The sequence below is a fragment of the Staurois parvus genome, unplaced genomic scaffold (assembly GCF_062004578.1).
Source record: "Staurois parvus isolate SC_StPar_1 unplaced genomic scaffold, SC_StPar_1.0 ptg000376l, whole genome shotgun sequence".
Lineage (NCBI taxonomy): Eukaryota > Metazoa > Chordata > Amphibia > Anura > Ranidae > Staurois > Staurois parvus.
The window spans coordinates 884111-906740 of NW_028318172.1; the positions used below are offsets into that span (position 1 = coordinate 884111).

The following is a 22630-nucleotide window of genomic DNA, read 5'->3' on the forward strand; positions in this document are numbered from 1 at the left end:
ATACTTTTTTTTTTTGTTAGGGATTAATTTACAAAGATCCTAAATGCAAAACAAAAAATGCAGTCATACAGGATACATGATCTATGATATTAGAACATGCAAACCTCCAAGAGGTGATAGACACTGTATGTAATCTAACAGGTCATTTAGTAATGTGCCTATATAGACATAATGGCACCATTTTGTGAGTTTGATATCATTAATCAGTGAAAATGTAAAAGTTTCTAAGAAGCTACTTGAAATAAAAAGGTGGCAAGACAGATATAGTGACGTTTAATACAAATACAGCTGACTTTCTGTCCGGTAAAAAATTAACTACAATTATATCAGGGCTCAAAATTTCAAGTCCTGAGCTACTAGCCACCACTTGCCCCACCCAACTCCTACCCTGCCCCTAATTCCGACCCTAAACACCCCCTCGTAAATTATCTCACTAAATGACAATGTTAAATGTATTATGCAGAATAAAGTTACAAAAATAAATATATGACCCCCTTCCCCCCCATAGCCATGTCCTCTCCCCCCCTTTTCAACTCCCCCCAGGAATGGGGGGGGGGTGAAAGAGGGAATGAAAGAAAAAAAAAAAAGGGGGGGGGGGGGGGGAGTAAGGGAAAAAGAGGCAGGGGAGAGAAAGGGGGGGTTGATCAGTATGTCTGCTAGTCACAATTATGGCACTTCCCCCCCATATTTTGAGCTTATAATGAGCACACAAACCACCCTCTTAGAACACATGGTCTCCATTATAGTACCCTGAGGAACACACGCAAGGCCCCCATACTACATAAAGTGAATACAGAGCCCCAAGCCCACACACATTGACAAAAACACACAAAAACACATCTCCGCTCAGGCTCTCTCAGCCTGTCGCACTCCGGTTCTCAGCACTCCAATCAGACAGTTCTCCCCCCTTCCTCCCACTGGAAGAAGAGGGGTTCTCACCAGTCTGAGAAGGGTCATCCTCCTCAGGCTTGGTCAGTCTCTCTCTCACCGGACCAGACCCCAGAGAGCCCGCTTGCACTATCCACCCTGCGGCCTGCCTCATTCTTCCAGGAGCCTGTCATAGGGCCCCCTACGGACTCTGGGCCGTCGGGCAGTTTATGACTGCCCTAATACCCGAATGCTTAGTCTGCCCCTGGCACCAACACTCTGTTCCATATCCATCGGCTGTTTGATTGATCCGGCCCTCTCCCCCATGGTTTTTCCACTTGCCAAATTCGAGCAGGTGAGTGGAAATTTTGAGGCTTGATAATAGTAAATACACCATTCGCTATCATTAAAGCAATACCCTAGCTGAACACATCCTAATTTTTCTTGGCATTTTTTTTCCGCAGAATTGTGAATTTGGGTATGGTTTTCCTTGAATTGAAAACAGACTTGATATGAAATCAATTAACATCAAATATTAATTTTTCCTTGTAAATTGCAAGCACTTTATCAAGTGCCATATCAATAAAGTGTTACTAAAGTGTATTTCTTTACAATTATAACAACAAACATGTTATACTCACCTGCTCTGTAAAATGGTACTGCACAGAGCAGCCCCGATCCTCCTCTTCCCGGGACCCCGCTGGAAATATTGGCTCCTCCGCTTCTTATTGTGTCCCCATAGCAAGTGGTTTGCTATGGAGGCACAGGGTGTCTGCTCGTTCCCGAGCTGCGTGTATGAAGCCGAGTTCCATAGACTCACAGAGTGGGGCTTAGCCTCACCTGCCCCTTCCTCCTCACTGCATTTGATTCACAGCAGTAGGAGCTAGCAGCTCCTGGTTCTGCTCAAGACCTGTTTGAAGAGGAAGAGAGGGGAGAAGAGATGCAGACTTGTACGGTTCTGGATCTCTTCTCCACTTTCTTCCCCTTCATACAGGGAAGGGGGAGGACAGTGAAATATAAAATGTTTCTTACCTTAATGCAAGGACTGCATTAAGGTAAAAAAAACGTTTTTAGCTTTAGTATCATTTGAAGCTACAGAAAGGTGTTAAAATGGTGTTGAACATCATGTAAATAAAGACATTACGTTTCCCTTATTCATGCCACAGTTCACACTAAACCCAAGAACCAAAAATAGATCTAATAGCAGTTGTGTGTTCATGGGAGCAGCCAACATCTAAACTACTAAAAAAAAAAAATAATAATTTCATGACAGACAGGAAAGCATGACAACAGAAAACAAGCTAGGTGTTTCACTGCAAGTAGTCTATCTGGTTCTACGTGCTGTCATGTATTGCTAATGCGTATCTATACCCTAAAAAATTTGAAATTCTTCAATAGAATGGAGAAAGGTTAGAGACTGTCAGGATTCTGAAAAAGATTTTGCCTCAATTTAGCCCTGGGGACAACCTTTTACAAGACAGGAAGTGAGGAAAAATGTGTACAAGAAAAACTGACAGGTTCTTGCCCTAAACAATAGAAAGAAAAAAAATTGGCTTCTATTTGTGTTGCTGTTAAGAGATTTCCACTCCCTTCCTGTCCTGGGGACAACCTTACAGTTAGATTTTTAGTCTTGTGTTGACTTACTGTTTTAGGGGAATGTGTAATAAAATGTATTGATTTTGCATTAAATAGTTCTTGAATTTGTTCTGAGAGAAGGTATCAGCCCCATTAAATTCCCATTTTCCTTTCTGTTTTTTCATATACAGGGATGTGGTGACTGAATTTACCAACTGGACCTTTTAATATTCTTTATTTATGACCTGTATACTTTACTGAATCCTCAGAAAGATGCATTTTTCCTCTCACATGAGGGCTTGAAATATTAATGTAATATTGCCTTCTGCATTGAAAATAAATGAGGGCTAAAGACACAGTTACACAAGTTATTTTTAAAATCCCCAGAAATTTGTAGCATGTGTAACTGTAGCCTGGGGTTTCACAGACCATGCTCTTGTAAACATTGGTCTGCTTTTCAACAAGATACTTGCAAGGCTTGCTGCTGAAAATGTTAAGGTTCACTGAGGACTGCACAGTTTCCGGAATATCTTGTTTAGCGTTAAGGTCAATGAAAATTTCTACCAGTACTACATGTTTTTATGGACAAACCTATTCTGGAGGCCTCACCCCCGATTTTGCATTTGCACTCAAAATCTTGATAATTAATTGAAGAACATTTCTATTAGGACCATCTGAGGGCTCGTGTACACCATGAAAATCACCATAAATTTTTGGAGAAAAAAAACAAAAACAAAAAGAAAACCTTCCTAGCTAGGGCTGTTCATATCAATACTCTAGTAATTAGGAAACGCAAATAGATAAAACATTAATCAATTTGCACATCCAAAATATATATTTTGTTTTTTAAATCAAATTATTTTTGTTGTAAAGTTTTTTTTCTGTAAAAAAAAAAAAAAAATAAACAAATTTGTTATAACCAGTGTTACAAATTTCTTAAACCTGAGCTCTGCTCATTTTGTCTATTCGGTCTTTACACGTACTATCAAGTATCTAAGTTTTGATAGAGATAAAATTGAATGGGCAGTAACAGTAGGATATGGTACATCTGTGCATTTTTGTACAGTAAATTATAGTAATGTATATGTAAAACTTTCAATTTGTAACAATAGAGGCTGTACTTAGATTACCTGAGGTCAGCCAAGGGGACAACAGTTCTTGAAACTTTTTAGGGCATCCCCTACATTGCTAAGTCAATTCTTCTCTTCCAAGAATGTTATTAACTGCATGTTACAGAAAACACTTGTGCATCCAGAGAGGGCAAGACAGCCCTTTGCATGAGTGTACAGAGAGGTACGCCTGTGTGAATGAGGCCTAAATAGACAGCTGAAATATGTGAACGGTTGTACTTGTGAAAGTGTTTTAGGCTATTCAGACAGTCTTGCGATTTAACCATCTCTGCTTACTGCACATCATAGCAAGTGGTAACCTTATTTGCTGGTTCAGCTTTGCTGGAGCACCCTTTTCTGCAACAGACAAATGTGAACTGTTCCTTACTCAGGTGCCTATCAGACTGCAAAGTCCTATTTGGACACCCTGCACAACCACTGTAAACAGGAAAGTGTGAGGGTAAGATTTTGAAAATGGGAGGTCATAGAAGATCTACCCAATTGCATAGATACACTCTCTCAATGAACATTGACCGTTTTTAATCCTTATGCTGCTAGCATTATTAAACAGATCGGAAAGTATATCATATTTACCTGTTTTAAACTTTTTTTTTTTTTTTTTTACATTTCTCCAGTTACTTCCTGGCTTTCAAGGCGAGGCAAGTGATGTCATACATCCCAGGAGTCTTCAGGAGGGGATGAGTGGTTCTCTCAGCTAAGCAAACCATTCTGCCTGGATACCTGAGCTAATGGCAGGTTGATTCCCAGGAAGTAAATGCTTACTCAAGATGGCCATGGCTGGAAAAGCTAGGGGGTATTTTTCAAAGTGATTTCTCAGAAAAATAAAGCATGGATGGACAGGTAGTTTGTTTTGAACATTAGAAATTAGTGTTTTGGTTTGTGAGGCTCAGATACAGTATAGTTCCACTTTAAAGCGGAGCTCCACCCAAAAGGGGAAGTTCCGCTTTAAAGACTGGTCCCCCACTCTCCATTAAGGATTGGCACCTTTGGGGAGCGGGGGGAAGCGGGTACCCAAAATTGAAAGGTACCCGCTCCCGTTTCCGCTGTGATCGCCTAGGCGATCGGAAGTGGAAGTTGTCCTCATACCCTCCCTCCCCGAAGTCTTCTGGGACACGTGACAGTTCCCACAAGACTACGGGACCATTCAAAAAGCGCAGTGCTACTTGCGCATGCGCAGTGGGCACCCGGCTGTGAAGCCACAAGCTGGGTGCCCACACTGAAGATGCTGGCGCCTGGAGCATCAGATGGCTGGTGAAACGGGCTGTGGGGAGGACACCGTGGGATTGTGGGACAGGTGAGTGTACCTGCTGACTTAAAAAAAACAGCCCGTTTTTGTAGCTGCTGACTTATTTTTTCACAGTGCGACTGGAACTCCGCTTTAAGTAAAAAAAAGTTGTTTAAAGTTCTTGCAACTTAAGGTGTCATTCACACTGGCAATAGCATACTTGTGTTTTTTTGCTATTATAGGACATTTCTAAATGCATATAAATACATGTTATGACTTTAAAGTGGTTCTAAAGGCAGAAGGTTTTTTTCTTTTAACCTTTAGTCCTGGTTCACACTGATGCGGAGCGGAATTTGCTGCATTTTCAGTGTGAATTCCACACCGCATCACAATCGCACCCCGTTCATACAAACCGATGTGGGTGTGTATGTTAAGTTAACGTGGTGCGATGTGCAGAATCAGATTGCATAGGTGGGAATACCTATGCGATCCGATTCTAGTGCGGACAAAAAAAAAAAAAAAAAAAGGGTCCTGCATGTTTTTGGTGCGGCGCGAATACAGCCATACAAAATGTATGGCTCTAATCGCACTGCATACAAATCGCATGTGATTTGTACAGGAATGCGGTGCGGTTCCCATGCAAATCACATGGGATTTACAGCACCGCTGTAGTGTGAACCAAGGCCGAGAATCATTTTAAACACTTGTGTCTTATATACATTCAGTTTAGCTGTGTTTAGGGAAAAACAGAACTCCAGAACTGAAACCATCCCTGCGTTCTAGCCAGCTGCCTCACACTTTCCGGCGGTAAAGAAAAGGCGTCAGATCAAGCCCGCAACATAGTGACATCTACAGACGCAACCCCAGCTTCCATCCATCAATCAAACTGGGAATGAGGAGATGTGGGCATGCAGTGAGAGCAGGGGCAAGGGAAGCCCTCAGTCAAGATGGCGAATGCCATCAGTGACTGCTCATCACAACCCCGCCAACCAGAGGAGGGCACCGGTTCCTGGGCAAATGTGAAGGCATGACGCCTCAGTTACCAGCCGGTTCGACTACGTGAACCATGCACCAGTGGGGGAAGGGGGGGTGGCCACATGGAGAGACCGAATCTAGACAAGCAGCCAAAGAAGACCCCTAATGCAGTGGGAACCACACCGGAGCTTCCCCAGGGTGCCGAACAAAGCCCAGCTCACACAGGGCAATCAAATTGTTGCTTTCACGCAGCATGGCTAAAATGAAGAAAAAACACCAGCCCACCTCCCGGAAATGCGTGTCCTGGGCACCAGGTGATATAAGTTATGCATCCCCAAATAGTAACCCCAAAGACAAATTATGTTGCAGCTTACAAATTCCGGAGATGTGATGGCTGCATTTGTTTTCTTTTTTAGGCTTTCCATTAAGTCAGTTATTTTTTAAAAACAGGCTCTGTACCAGTTACAGAGAGGAGAGAAACCATTTACCACCCACAGGGGTGCCTACTGTGACCAGTTATATTTATTTATGCAAAACCTTTATCCCAAAAGTAAAGAAAAAAAAAATTTCCTGTAACTGCTTATAAAGTGTTAGCTGGAGTCTGGATTTAATTTGTTAGTGTATCTATAGCTGCTAGTACATCTAACACCCGACTCCCTCCAGACTGAAGACTCCAGACTGCTTCTGTCCAAATGTGCTCCCTGTTGTGTGTGAGTGGAGGCACTGTAAAACAGGAGATACAGTATATCACTGGCCTGATCACCAGGTAAAAACAGATGGGAAACAAGCCTGAAAAAAGAAAACTAATGCAGCTACCACATCTAAACTGATTGGTAAGCTGCAATATTATCATTTTGGTTTTGAGTTTAACACCGCTTTAAAAGATATCTTACAAAAACAGAAAAAAAAAAATTCTACAGCTCCCCTTTAACCATCGTCTGTGTTCCCTGCCACAGTGAAGTCATGGGCAAATCTGACCACTTCCTTCAGTACAGCCCTAACCAAAACTAAAGTTTTTGATACAATGGAAACAAGTAAGAATCCATGTCAGGTTTTACTGTTTTTCTTAATTGTTCTGGTCATCTAGTCATTCTGGCTGGAGCTCTACTTTAATATCACACACACATACACCAAAAAACCACAACAATTTTATGGTTTGTTATATGTATTTTACAGCATAACAAAACAGCACAAAGCTTACTTCAAAGAGGAAGCAATGACACGTAATATTCCACATTTCATCACACAAAAAGGAAACATGCCTTTGTGAATGAGCAGTGAATTGCACACATTACTAGGCGGGCAGGTGGAAGGATGTCATTGTGCTCAGCACCGTTTCTTCTTTCCCCTCACACATTCATTTGCCAAAACACAGTGAAATCAACAATGGAGCTCTGCCAACTGATAGTTTCAGTGTGAAGTTGGCATACTAACCGGATAGACAACAGCTGCACATCTGTAGCTGACTGAGCTGAATCACAAGGATTAGCATATGTGCCAAATAATTTTGGAAAGGAAAGATGTATATTTTTAATTCTGCATTTGTTGTATTAGCGGTTCGGAATATTATGGAACTGATTACACATAGCTTGTTGTTTTCAACACAAATGTTACAAAAAAATAAATAGGAATATGCATATTTTTATAAAACAACCATAAAAGGTAAAGAGAAGTTTCTCATGACAACGTGAAATGTTTGGAGGTTTTACCGGTCCAAGCGACAACTCTGTACAATCAAGGGGTACAGCTTTAAATCCGAAAAAAAAAAAAAAAAAAAGTATCTTTGCAGTAGGTTGGGCTTTAAGTTAACATGAACAGTGGTAAGGGAAAAAAATGGTGATGTAGGGGTAATAACAATTAGAGTTTACAGGGGGTTAAACTTGTATTTCTTTTTACAATACACATACAATGCTAAATTATGAAATAAAGACTGCAGCAATAAGTTATAAACTACTAAAAAGCAGAACTATGCCATCATACTGAAGCCCAGCCCTGCAGATTACAATGAAGGAGTGCGACTCTCAGAATGTGATCAGCTGAGCTCTGCCATCACTTTGGCAGCTGCTTCACGGTCCCGTTTATCAGCTGCTACTGCAGTGTCAAGAGGAACGCTGAACTGTCACTCTGACAGCCTGGTCCCGCAGAGTTGAGAGAGGCTCCCTCCGCTTGCCACATCTCCCCATAGTGCCCAAGGCTGGTGCTTCTCCTGCATTTTCGCCGTGACTGGCAGGATCACCACATGAAATTACGGGAAAGAATATAGAAAAACACAACCAGCGCATCTTATGACTGATACGCAAGTGCACACACACACACACACATACATACACAGGTCCATAAATATTGAGACATCAACACAATTCTAACATTTTTGGCTCTATACACCACCACAATGGATTTGAAATGAAACGAACAAGATGTGCTTTAACTGCAGACTGTCAGCTTTAATTTGAGGGTATTTACATCCAAATCAGGTGAACGGTGTAGGAATTACAACAGTTTGCATATGTGCCTCCCACTTGTTAAGGGACCAAAAGTAATGGGACAATTGGCTTCTCAGCTGTTCCATGGCCAGGTGTGTGTTATTCCCTTACTATCCCAATTACAATAAGCAGATAAAAGGTCCAGAGTTCATTTCAAGTGTGCTATTTGCATTTGGAATCTGTTGCTGTCAACTCTCAAGATGAGATCAAAAAGAGCTGTCACTATCAGTGAAGCAAGCTATCATTAGGCTGAAAAAACAAAACAAACCCATCAGAGAGATAGCAAAAACATTAGGCGTGGCCAAAACAACTGTTTGGAACATTCTTAAAAAGAAGGAATGCACCGGGGAGCTCAGCAACACCAAAAGACCCGGAAGACCACGGAAAATAACTGTGGTGGACCGAAGAATTCTTTCCCTGGTGAAGAAAACACCCTTCACAACAGTTGGCCAGATCAAAAACACTGTCCAGGAGGTAGGTGTATGTGTGTCAAAGTCAACAATCAAGAGAAGACTTCACCAGAGTGAATACAGAGGGTTCACCACAAGATGTAAACCATTGGTGAGCCTCAAAAACAGGAAGGCCAGATTAGAGTTTGCCAAATGACATCTAAAAAAGCCTTCACAGTTCTGGAACAACATCCTATGGACAGATGAGACCAAGATCAACTTGTACCAGAGTGATGGGAAGAGAAGAGTATGGAGAAGGAAAGGAACTGCTCATGATCCTAAGCATACCACCTCATCAGTGAAGCATGGTGGTGGTAGTGTCATGGCGTGGGCATGTATAGCTGCCAATGGAACTGGTTCTCTTGTATTTATTGATGATGTGACTGCTGACAAAAGCAGAAGGATGAATTCTGAAGTGTTTCGGGCAATATTAATCGGCTCATATTCAGCCAAATGCTTCATAACTCATTGGACGTCGCTTCACAGTGCAGATGGACAATGACCCAAAGCATACTGCAAAAGCAACCAAAGAGTTTTTTAAGGGAAAGAAGTGGAATGTTATGCAATGGCCAAGTCAATCACCTGACCTGAATCAGATTGAGCATGCATTTCACTTGCTGAAGACAAAACTGAAGGGAAAATGCCCCAAGAACAAGCAGGAACTGAAGACAGTTGCAGTAGAGGCCTGGCAGAGCATCGCCAGGGATGAAACCCAGCGTCTGGTGATGTCTATGCGTTCCACACTTCAGGCTGTAATTGACTGCAAAGGATTTGCAACCAAGTATTAAAAAGTGAAAGTTTGATTTATGATTATTATTCTGTCCCATTACTTTTGGTCCCTTAACAAGTGGGAGGCACATATGCAAACTGTTGTAATTCCTACACCGTTCACCTGATTTGGATGTAAATACCCTCACATTAAAGCCGACAGTCTGCAGTTAAAGCACATCTTGTTTGTTTCATTTCAAATCCATTGTGGTGGTGTAGCAAGCCAAAAATATTAGAATTGTGTCGATGTCGCAATATTTGTGGACACACACATATACATATATATATATATACATATATATATACATATATATATATATATATATATATATATATATATATATCTTTGTTCTCTAACAGGGTAGCTCTCCTTTAAAGAGACTGACTTTAAGAAAACAAAAGCCGATGACAGGTAAGAAGTGTGGGCGCATCCCAGGTAATTTTTTTTTTTTTCTTCAATTTAAATTTTTATTTATTTTCCATGTATAATACATATTTCATCATTGTTCTCATACATATCATTAATAACATTTCTAACTATCTTTATTCCCATTTACCACCCCCCCTCTATCTAAATTCCCCCCCTCCCTAAATAAAACCTCCCTCCCCCCCGTTTAAACCCACCCACTCTGCATTGTTCTATTACTTCTTTTCCATACGAGAATATAGGGTATGTAAATCCTTTCACCTTTCTCACAGTTACTTCATATATTTCACCATAAATTCTTCCCATTTTCTCCACCTCTTAGAGAACAACCCCATCCTGTCTTCCTGCATATAACACAATCTCTCCATCTTACAAACTTGATTCGTTCTTTCTACCCAGTCCTCCATCTTCGGCACCTCTGGTCTATGCCAGAACTTAGGTATCAAACCCTTTGCCACATTCAGGTAGCACCATATACCTGAATCCTTGTATTTATTTACTGTTAACTCTGTACTATGTAGTAGACATACTGCTGGGTCCAGTCCTATCTTTATCCCAGAGATATTTTCAACTAGTTGGACAGTTATCTCCCAGAAACCTTGGATCTTCAGGCACTCCCACCATATATGATATAACGTGCCTATTTTTCCACAGCCCCTCCAGCACTCTTGTGACTTTTCCCCACATATCTTATACTCAACCTTCGGTGTGATGTGCCATCTCGTTAAACACTTATAATTTACCTCCACCTCTCTCATACTTATATTCTCGTGTATTAATCTATAGATTTTCCTTTGTTTATCCTCATCTATCTCTATTCCCAAATCTCTTTCCCATTTAACTATATACATTGGCTTTGTGTAAGTGTCTAACTCAGTGAGGGTGGGCGCATCCCAGGTGATATCAGAGCTTGCCACTGACTACCCCCCCCCCCCCCCAACATTCCTATTTTACCACCACAATTATGGGCTACCTCACTAGTCAAGTGTACATGATCAGGCAGGGTTGAAGCTTTTTCTGCCAAAAAAAGACCAAAATTTGGGAATGCAGGAGGTAATGAAAGCTGCTGCAGGTATGCGCACCTCTGGGTATCTGCAGATTTTTGCACACTTGTGAGCAACAGGATCTCTTTAAATCACACCTGTACTTTACCATTTCAGAACAGAAAATAAAAGTTCACTCACCTACGAGCAGGGACAAAGAGGGCATACATACCTATAATGCACTCCCAATTGTCCACTGGAGTCACCCTGCGAAATCACTGTAAAATCCAAGCTAACCCTGGGGCTTGGAAAGGCCTGTAGTCCCTCCCATCCCCAGATTTTGGTCTGGTGGGTGAACAAGGCACCAAGGAAACAAAATCTAGAATACAAGTATGTGCCCCTTTATCCTTCCTGCTCAAAGTACAAAAAACTATTAAAGGCTAACACTAACACGCGCAACCCCCCCCCCCCCCCCCCAGCAGCCCTGTAACCAGAGGTCCGTACACCCAGAACAGTCCAGCAGCTGAAGAAAGTCTGCATGAACCTGTGAATTGCACCCACAATCCACTGATGGAGGTTTCAATGCTTTGCAGGCTCCCATACAAAAAAAAAACAAAAAAAAAAAAAACATTTTGTTTCCTGCAAATTGCTATTATTTTAGCAAGCTCAAGGAATGATCGCATCCTAGTCTTTTAATAAACCAGCACTTTAAAAGATTAAAATGTGCTAACAACTCTGCAAATTTAGAGCATTCATTAGTCCAGCTTCAATCTAGGCAGTTATGACTTCGTACTTGAAAGTGAACTCAAAGGAGATTGCATATGGTAGTTTGATCATACAATCAGAAACATGAGAGGTCAGAGTATCTCTGCTTCTGTCACTGACTTCTCCCGAAAGATATTTTACAGAGTCCCATCCAACGTGGCAATTCAACATAATCACAACACTATCAAAATATACCGGTTTCTGAAAAACACTCATTGACTCTGTATCCAAAAAAAAGATCAAAATCATGTCTGTGTCAAACTGTGGTACAGACACAACATGACAAACGACCCTAAAGTCAGGATGGGCACAGATAACTTGAGCTGGTTCAGACATTTTACACAAAGACAATGCAGAAACAAAAAGATTTTTTTCCTGAAGAGCACCATACATTTTACTTATCAGCTTCCTTTTTACAGTACAGAATCGAGCATATTTTGAATTCTTTAACATTTGTGTGCATTTACCCTGATCATGTCAAAAGGGAGTGCACTCTAATTGTGCACTTATGTGTTCTAACACATTTGAGCGCACTGCTAGAATAAATAAGATAGAGAGACATGGATACCCCCTAAACAAGCTATTTACTTTTTCCTCTTACTTTGCACTATATAAAATTATAGTAATTTTTAAAATAAATCAGTAGAGATGAATTCAGCACAACACAATATGTGTTTCCTTCATATAAAGTTTCTAAAACACTTCTATTTAATAATAGCCGCAGCTTCAGGATCCTGTGTGCAGCTTCTTCAAATGTTTAATAAGGAAATGAGCTCTCATTACATAAAGGAGAATTCTACGATAAACCTAACTAGTCATAAAAAACTGACCCCTCCTAACACCTATGCTGACTAACCTGTGTAAGAAAATTGTACACTTACCTTTTTTTCAGCCCAGTCAGGTTCACTCACAAGATCCAGCTCCACTGTGTCAGTCAGCAGCAACTGCATGGGAGAGGAGAGTGCTGACAACAGCTGGGCCATAGGAGCCCAAGGGTGATGTCACCGTTCCAAGCTTTACCAGCCATTATCAAGCCACCTCTGGCTGGTTGACACAGAGGATCTTGTGAACAGACTGGAGCAGGCTGAAAATAAGTATATACATCAACAAAGGTGTTAGGACTAGTTAGGTTTAGCCTGGAATTCAACTTTAGCCCAGGTTCACATACATGCAGGGTTGGTTTGCAGTGCAATTTGCAGTCCCGCTCGGTTCGATTCCAATGCAAACGGTTTAAGTGTAGGAGACTGGAATTCACACCTGAACTGGACAGAAAAATCGCACAGGGCTCACTTTCAAATCATACTGCAGCCAACCTGAACATATGTGAATAGGCTCCACAGAAAAGCCATTGCGTCATTTGTCCTGTCATTGGTGCGAATTCCCATATGCGCGAACTGGAGCTCAAAGTAGAACTATAGGCAACACTTTTTTTCATTCTGGATAGAGTAAGAAGGGGTTATATTCCCTGTCAGATTTTTTTTCTGCCATCTGTGTCCCATTTTAGATACACTATGTTGCAAAACATTATGGGACACCTTCGTTTACACGTACATGAACTTTAATGGCATCCCAGTCTTAGTCCATAGGGTTCAATATTGAGTTGCAGCCACCCTTTGCAGCTATAACAGCTTCAACTCTTCTGGGAAGGCTGTCTACAAGGTTTAGGAGTGTGTCTATGGGAATGTTTGACCATGCTTCCAGAAGAGTATTTGTGAGGTCAGGCTCTGATGTTGGATGAGAAGGCCTGGCTCAGTCTCCACTCTAATTCATCCCAAAGGTGTTCTATCAGACTGAGATCAGGACTTTGTGAAGGCCAGTCAAGTTCCTCCACCTCAAAACACACTCATCCATGTCTTTATGGACCTTGCTTTGTGCACTGGTGTGCAGTCATATTGGAACAGGAAGGGGCCATCCCCAAATACTTCCCACAAAGTTGGGTGCATGAAATAGTCCAAAATATCTGGGTATGCTGATACCTTAATAGTTCCCTTCACTGCAACTAAGGGGCAAAGCCCAACCCCGGAAGAACAACCCTACACCATAACCCCCCCCCCCACAAAACTTTACACTTGGCACAATGCAGTCAGGGAAGTACCGTTCTCCTGGAAATCACCAAACACAGACACGTCCATCGGATTGCCAGACAGAGAAGCATGATTTGTCACTCCAGAGAACACATCTTCCCTCAACTAGAGTGCAGTGGCAGCGTGCTTTACAGCACTGCATCCAACGTTTTGCATTGCACTTGGTGATGTAAGGCTTGGATACAGCTGCTTGGCAACGGAAACCCATTCCATGAAGCTCTCTATACACTGTTGTTGTGCTAATCTGAAGACCACATGAAGTTTGGAGGTCTTTAGCTATTGACTCTGCAGACAGTTGGTGACTTCTGTGCGCTGTGCGCTTCAGCATGTGCTGACCCTGCTCTGTCATTTTATATGGCCTACCATTTCTTGGCCGAGTTGCTGCTGTCTGCATACCTAGGTGCTTGATTTTATACATCTGTGGCCATGGAGGTGATTGGAACAGCTGAATTTAATGATTTGGAGGGGTGTCCCAATACTTTTGGCAATATAGTGTATTTACCTTTGCTGTCCCATAGCCAAAACAGGAAGTGAGAGGTAATGCAAATTAAAAAAGGGAATTCCTTGGGGGCCCACCATTGTTGCCACAACAATTGTCCCCACTGAAAGATTTCCCTATTACTTTTCTAGAGACAAATCAAAATTAAGGATTTTATTTTACTTTCACTTTCAACAATAATGGTAAACATGACAAATAAGGTGAATCTCCTTAACTGGGACACACACAACAATAAAAACTGACGTGTGTTCTAATCCCTCTCCACTCTAGGAAAAAAACTAAAACATTTTGTCTTTAGTTATACTATAATTCACAGCCATCTTGATCCTCTCTCCTCAGGGCTGCATGTCCAATAGCTCATAGCACCAATATGCAAACATGGGGTTGATTTACAAAAACTGAAAAGTGCAAAATCTGGTGCAGTTATGCACAGAAACCAATCAGCTTCCAAGTTTTATTGCCAAAGCTTAATTGAACAAGCTGAAGTTAGAAGCTGATTGGCTACCATGCACAGCTGCACCAGATGATGCACTCTCCAGTTTTAATAAATATATACAATGATGTTTACAAGTCACTTTCAATCCCTTTGGACGCAATCCTTATGTGTGTTTTGCTCTCAGGCGGTCTGTGCATGTTGGCGAAGACAGCCTTCTTATATCAGCCAGTAGTTGTTCATGGGAGCACACAAAAACTTGTGGCTCCGGAGGGCCCTACAAACCAAGCAGCTACCCTTACAATGGAAAGTGGGACCAGTGCAGTGGGTACCAACTAATTCAGGAAGAGAAGGAAAAAAACACTATTACATCAAAAAGAAGAAAAAGAACGTAAGTGTTCATACAGAGAGTATAAATAGCAAAAATGTAGACTTTAATATAACTTTAGCCAAATCTAAACCAAAGAAAAATGAATATATTGCTGCTTAAGAATCCTCAACATTAGTAGCTGCATTGGTTTACTTTCCAGACTTTTTAGCTTGCACTTGTTGATCCTGTCAGTGACACTTCCTGTCCTAGGAGGACAAAGTCACTTGCTGCACAGTGTATATGGAGAAGCAGCATTATATCCTAGGATAGTACCACTAACGTCTACCCTCAATTCTTCTCTATAGCAGAGGGTGGGGTTCTGTAGTTTAAGGATAGCTGGAAACAATGTTAACCAAACACCAGGTATTTTTTTGTGCTCATCAAGCAAATACAACAAAATGCTTGCAATTGTACACTGTTTCTGCTTCTAAATGCCCCTCCATGTTAGCACGTGTGTCTGTGCACACTATAGGCATTTGCAGGAGTTTAGAGACAGAAAAACAAACAACATAATGTGTGCTTTCAAAACAGGAGTGTTTTGGGAGGAAAAAAGAAACCTAAATGCATCTAAAAGCTAAGAGCATTTAGTACTTGAGCTTTATTCATTTCAATGGTCAGAATAAATGAACATTCTGACCAATGAAATGAATAAACACACAAGCACTTGACAAGCCTAAACTCGCTTGCAAAAACGTGGCGTGTTAGGATGTTTCTGAAGCTGTTTTTCTCCTGCCAGAAGAGTGTTTAGAACAGCCCCAGTGTGCAAGGTTCACGCCTGTGCAGTTAGCGTGTGATCTGTTTCTGCAGTGCTTTTTGCTGTGCGTTATGTGTTTTTGGGCCAATTTGTTGTTGGGCAGATTTAAAAAAAAAAAAAAAAAAAAAAAAAAAAAAAAAGGACTAAGTGCTTTTATGCAGCGTCTCCGTTGAAGTCTATTGAACCAAAAACACACCAATTTGCCTTTACAAAAAGTCCCTGACCCTTTCCAAAAACACAGCAGCTGAAAAAAGCATAGAGCTGAACGTGTCCCATAGGAAACCATGTTAAATGGACTGTAGTGAATTTCTGCAAAAGGCGCCACAAAAAGCACAAAAGTGTGAACCAGGCCTTACAGAATTGCACACAAAAAAGTGCTGTACAGATGTGAACAGTGTGTGCATGTGTCTAAAAGGGATATGGTTTGGCAGTAGAAATAAGGTGTCAATACACTTAACATTAAAGAGCATCATTCAGAGCATGTGTATGATATTCCTCCTATTAACAGAAAGAGCTCCACAAATAAAGGCAGGTAGAAGTATTTGTTATCGCTGCCAGTCTCACCAGTGATGATGGGTTATTCGGAAAATGTGAGATGATTCCAATGGCGCTGTCAGAGTATTCTCCATGGAATGGACTGACATAATACTGGAGCACAGAAAAGTCTGCTCAACCGTCTATAGCAACCACTATCTTTTTTTTTTTCAATCCCTTCACGCCCGCGCCTCCCGGTCCTTTAAGGGGTTTAGGGTCATGTGATCGCTGTGAATAGCAATCACGGCAGTCACATGATCGAAAGGTCGACACATGCTGGGAGCATGCAGGGCGCGCGCTCTCAACACGTTTGTTTACAAATGGTACGCAAATATGCGGCCGCTTGGCGTCAAGCCCCAGCTGCTAAGGGGCTGCATATTTGCGTACCGTTGGCATGAAGAGGTTAATTTTCCTAAACTACGAACAGTGAGATGTAACAGGTTGGTAGAAAACATTTTGCTCCAGATTTGCTCCAAATTATTGTTTTCATATATCCACCACAAAATAGCAGCCAGTAATCAGACTGTATTATAAGGAATGGTCTAAAATGGATTTCTTCAGGTAAAGGTGACCAAATAATCGGATTTCTGATTGGACAATCTCATTTAGAAGCATCATACACGTTACAATATGACTAATGTCTTTATTAAGACCTACCAACCTGTATATAGTGCAAGGGCTTGCCTGATTGGACACAAATTGATTAGGTTAGGTAGATCCTCATAATAAATTTGGTTTTAGATTTAGTCCTCATGCACACCGGATGTTTTTACAGATGCTGCTTCTGACTTTTTTTCTACAGCCAGTAAACTCCCCAGCATGTTATCCTATGTGTCCATTCACACACAGACTGTAATCAGTGTTTTTTTGGCAGGGGCGTTTTTTGGCTGGAAAAAACCCAGGACTTGTGTGTTTCTAGAGGAGTTTTTTAGCTGTAAAAACGCTCTAACGCTGAAAAACATGGCAAAACCCGGTAAGTTGTGGCAAACAAGTGTTTTTGGACTTTTTTCACTAAAAAAAAATCTTTTTTTGTAAAAAAAAAACCCTAAAAACGCTAAAACCACAAACGTGAAAAAACGCTGCAAAACGCTAATACAAAAATGCTGAAAAACGCACGTTTTTAACTTGACTTTACAAATCTAACGTTACCAGTGTTATTAAAACACCCAGTGTACATGGAGCCTTAAAGTGGTTGCAAACTCTTCCATATACCAAGTGAAGTGACTGGTCTCAGGTGATACACGGAGATGAAGCAAATCCTCCTAGATACGTTGTACCTGTTTATTTGCAGTCTTCTCTATATCCATTCAAAGTGCTGAATTTATACAGCTTCTCTGAGGGTAAAGAAAAAAAGAGGGCGGAGAGCTGAAATTACAATCCGCAGAGCTCAGTGAGAACTCAGAGCTGAATGGAGGGAAAGGACACACCTCCTTCACACAGCTCACAGGAACACAGCTGAGGCTGTCAATCTGCAGTCATCGTTTTTTATCTTGTCATAAAAACTTGTCAGAAGTGACTCAAGCAGATAGCAGAGGAATTGGACAGCAGAAATGACAAGAAATGCTCTTGAGATAAATACACACTATAGAGGGATATGCTTTGTTCATATTTCATGTCTGAGGTTCACAATCACTTTTAAGTTGATTGTACAATATCTGTCTTGCCTACAGTCAAGCATGGTGGTGGGAGTGTCATGGTCTGGGGCTGCATGAGTGCTCCCGGCACTGGGGAGCTACAGTTCATTGAGGGAACCATGAATGCCAACATGTACTGTGACATACTGAAGCAGAGCATGATCCCCTCCCTTCTGAGACTGGGCAGCAGGGCAGTATTCCAACATAACCCCAAACACACCCCCAAGATGACCACTGCCTTGCTAAAGAAGCTGAGGGTAAAGGTGATGGACTGGCCAAGCATGTCTCCAGACCTAATCCCTATTGAGCATCTGTGGGGCATCCTCACACGGAAGGTGGAGGAGCGCAAGGTTTCGAACATCCACCAGCTCTGTGATGCCCAAGAGGGTTAAGGCAGTGCTGGAAAATAATGGTGGCCACACAAGATATTGACACTTTGGGCCCAATTTGGACATTTTCACTTGTTGCCAGTGGTTTAGACATTAATGGCTGTGTGTTATTGTGAGGTGACAGCAAATTTACACTGTTATACAAGCTGTACACTCACTACTTTACATTGTAGCAAAGTGTCATTTCTTCAGTGTTGTCACATGAAAAGATAGAATAAAATATTTACAAACATGTGAGGGGTGTACTCACTTCTGTGAGATACTGTATGGTCAGCATTGGATCTACCAAGAATTATGCAAGACTAGAGCCTGCCTGATTAGAAGCAAATGCATTGTTTAAGTCTGTCCTCCTATTACATAGCTTGGGTAAACCTAAAGATCACCACGTTACAATCTGCTGATACAATCAACTTTAGATCTACCAAAACTCTATATTATTTGGACTTACCTAACCTATCTAATCTGTATCCTATCAAGCCAGCCCTGGTAGCACATATTTGGGCAGCACAGTGGCTTAATGGTTAGCACTTCCACCTGGCAGTACTAGGGTCGCTGGTTCAAATCCCGACCACGGCACCAGCTGCCTGAAGTTTGCATGTTCTCCATGTGACTGCGTGGGTTTCCTCCCACTCTCCAAAGACATGCTGGTAGGTTAATTGGCTCCTGTCTAAATTGGCCCTAGTATGTGTAAGTATGAATATAAGTTAGGGACCTTAGATTGTACACCCCTTGAAGGTTAGGGACTGATGTGAATGTACAATATGTATTTAAAGCGCTGTGTAAATTGTCGGCGCCATATAAGTACCTGTGATAATGAATAATATTTGATGGCAGACCAAACACATTGTACAAGAAGTTTGTAACGTGCAATGAACCTACAGTGCTATTACACACAACAGCAAACATTATAGCAGTTCTTAGATGTGATGGCTGCATTTGTTTTCCTCCCTTTATTTTCACCTGGTGATCTAGCCAGGAAATCTGTTGATTTTAAAAATAACACGCTGTCCTGCAGATGTAGTGGTTAGAGGGTTGACACAAACCATTTACCACTGACAGGGGTTGCTTACAATAGTCAGCTTTTATTTGTGTAAAACCTTTAACCCAAAAGGGAAAAAAAAATGGTTTGCAGCAAGTAACTGCTTATAAAGTGTTAGTTGGAGTTTAACTTCAATTTGTTAGTATATCTAATATAGGCCATAGACGGTTCATTTATCGGCTGATTTTTCATCCAAAAGAATAAATCGGCCGATTTTCATACCATTAGTGGGGCAATGTCATAGGACGATTTACACACCATTAGTGGGGCAATGTCATGGGCCGATTTACACACCATTAGTGGGGCAATGTCATGGGCCGATTTACACACCATTAGTGGGGCAATGTCATCGGACGATTTACACACCATTAGTGGGGCAATGTCATCGGACGATTTACACACCATTAGTGGGGCAATGTCATCGGACGATTTACACACCATTAGTGGGGCAATGTCATCGGACGATTTACACACCATTAGTGGGGCAATGTCATCGGACGATTTACACACCATTAGTGGGGCAATGTCATGGGCCGATTTACACACCATTAGTGGGGCAATGTCATGGGCCGATTTACACACCATTAGTGGGGCAATGTCATCGGACGATTTACACACCATTAGTGGGGCAATGTCATGGGCCGATTTACACACCATTAGTGGGGCAATGTCATCGGACGATTTACACACCATTAGTGGGGCAATGTCATGGGCCGATTTACACACCATTAGTGGGGCAATGTCATGGGCCGATTTACACACCATTAGTGGGGCAATGTCATCAGCCGATTTTCACACCATTAGTGGGGCAATGTCATCGGCCGATTTTTGCAGTTCCTCATTTCTTTTACTGGTCATGCTGGAAAATTTGCGAAAAACGGACAATTTACGCAATCATTGGTGGCAACAGAATGACCGATGTTTCCTTTTTCGGCTGAAAAATCAGCCGATAAACGAACCGTCTATGGCCTGCATTAGTCTGCTGCTACATCCAACACTCCCCTCCCCCCAGAATGAAAATACTGCTGTGCAAAGGTGCCCCTTCATCCAGAGTAGAGGCACTCTAAGCCCAGGTTCATACTATGCGGTGCAGGACACTGCATGTAATTCACACAGGAATCCTGTGCAAATTACATGCAAATGTCTGTGCGGTGCGATTTGAGCCATACATCTTGTATGGCTCAATCGCATTGCATTCGAACCAAAAAGATGCAGCAACCTTTTTTAAATCTGCACCTGAATTGCATTGTATGTGTGTTTTCACCCATGTGATGCGATTCCTGGCAATCGGATCTGTTTCGGAGTGTCATTAATTTATCATTGACACCTGCACCAGATCACAAGAATGCAATGCGACTGCAATGAGGTGCGGGAAATGCACAGGATTCGCAACGTTTCCCAAACCACATTCATTGGTGTAAACCACGGCTATTACAGAAGGTGTGTTACTGGTCAGATCACCAGGTGAAAAAGGAGGGACAAAAGCCTAAAAACCCATGAATGCAGCCACCACACATCTAATTATTGGTAAGCTGCAACATTTTGCATTTTTGGGTTTAATATTGCTTAATGTATAACTAAAGGCAACATTTTTGTTAAGTTTTGGCTAGAGTGGTATTAGAACGTCCGTCAGTATTTATTGCTGTCTGTGCCCCCTGTTGGGGAGATTCATCCTCTCCGATTGTCCTGTTTACCATTATGATCGAAAGTAAAAGAAAACCCAAAATTTTGGGCTGTCCCCAGAACAGTAATAGCGGGGAAATCTTCCAATGGGGACACTAGTTCTGGTGACCCCCAAGGAATTTCCATAATTTGCAGGGATTTCCTCTCACTTCCTGTTTTGACTATTGGACAGGAAGTGAAGGGAAATCTCCCCAATGGCACACCGTTGGCAAAAAAAAACTGACGGGGGTTATAATCCTCCCTTGCTCTATTCAAAATGAAGAAAAAAAAAAAAAGCTTTGGCCAATAGTTCTAGGTTAATGACTCTCTCACACTTTGTAGCAGCCCTTGTTGCCCCTCTAAAAGCCGGCTATGGTGAATCGCATTTCAGAGGGCGATTTGTAGGCAGCTGGGGGGGGGTAACATGTCGCGTTCTCACCAGCTATTTAAACCGTAAAGACCGCACCACTGCGCTGAAGCCACACGCATGGCTGTGACGGAGCTCCATTCACTGGAACAGGTTATGTTCAGCAGCCACAACACCAATGAGGTACATTCTTTGCTGCAGCAGGTACACAACTTCAGCTGCTAAAGGAGGAGATGAGGGAGCGGTAAAAGCACGGCTGAGCCGCCCTGAGGATGAGCCCTTAATCAGAGTGTACAGTGTACGGCCAGCTTAGCCCTCAGATTGGATTGCCCATTCCCCCTCTAGTGACAGCTGGGCGGACATCCCTGTCACCTCACCCAGGGCCAGAGCCTGTCCCTTCCCCCAGCCCCCCTCTCTCGCCTTACCGGCCTGTGTGGTGTCACTGAGGTCCTGGCGGACGGCGCTCCGCGGAAACTCTCTCAATTTCCTGCCGCTAAGGTTGAGGGATCCGGTGACGGCCGCTTCCTCCAAAGCTCTCTCCAGGGAGCGGTTCCACGCGGCGGGACCCGCACTAGGAGCGCTAGACACGCCATGTCCATTATACACCGCCGCTGCAGAGTATCCGGGCACGGCCGAACCCTCGGCCAGTACCGTGGCCGCCATCACACCGACTCCGCACTGCGCCTGCGTTAGCACACTGACGGGAAGCCACAGACAGGGGCGGGGACGGCTTGTAAGCAGCGCAGTCTGTGAGGAGAACTATGAGCGCCCGCCTCCCTCCCCTCTGGATGTGTGGCTGTGGTTGCTGTTGCTGAACACTGGGGAAACTATTACTCATTGGTGACAGCGGGGAGCGCACAGGCCGCAGCACTAACACACCAGAGCTTTCCTAGGGCCCGGATGTAAGCTGAGCATGCGCATTATCACCAGCGACGTCAGCGGTAAGTTCTGCCCACATCGGTGTCATGACAGAGCCGTCCAGCCCAGGCAGCCGAGCACCGAGCGGGCGCTAGGGACGTATCTATGTCTTTCTGCGGTTGTGTGCCATTTTCCTGGAGCGGCGTAGGGGGGATAGGAGTCATAGCTACGTTACGTCTTCTGTGCAGCTCACGCACGTTTCTCCAAGCTTTTTATTATTTAAAAATAGAAAAAAAACGAGCCAAAACTTTTGTTCTAGCATGAGTGGAAAAATATTAGAACCCCTGTCAGGTTTTTATT

The 22630-nt window shown here is 42.5% G+C and overlaps 1 protein-coding gene across 10 annotated transcripts in view; it reads right to left on the bottom strand.

The window, feature by feature from the left end:
• The window catches only part of LRCH3 (leucine rich repeats and calponin homology domain containing 3), a 119473-nt gene extending 97141 nt beyond the window's left edge, over positions 1–22332 (bottom strand). For 4 of the 10 annotated variants that reach the window (XM_089685454.1, XM_089685453.1, XM_089685448.1 and 1 more), the window contains exon 1: positions 21838–22329. In XM_089685454.1, coding sequence (XP_089541580.1) covers positions 21838–22075 — 238 coding nt within the window. In that variant the 5' untranslated portion in view covers positions 22076–22329. Of the gene's footprint in view, positions 1–21837 lie in introns of all 10 variants that reach the window. The other 6 variants (XM_089685450.1, XM_089685449.1, XM_089685447.1 and 3 more) reach the window with 3 other exon arrangements.
• Between the last annotated feature and the right edge of the window lie 298 nt (positions 22333–22630).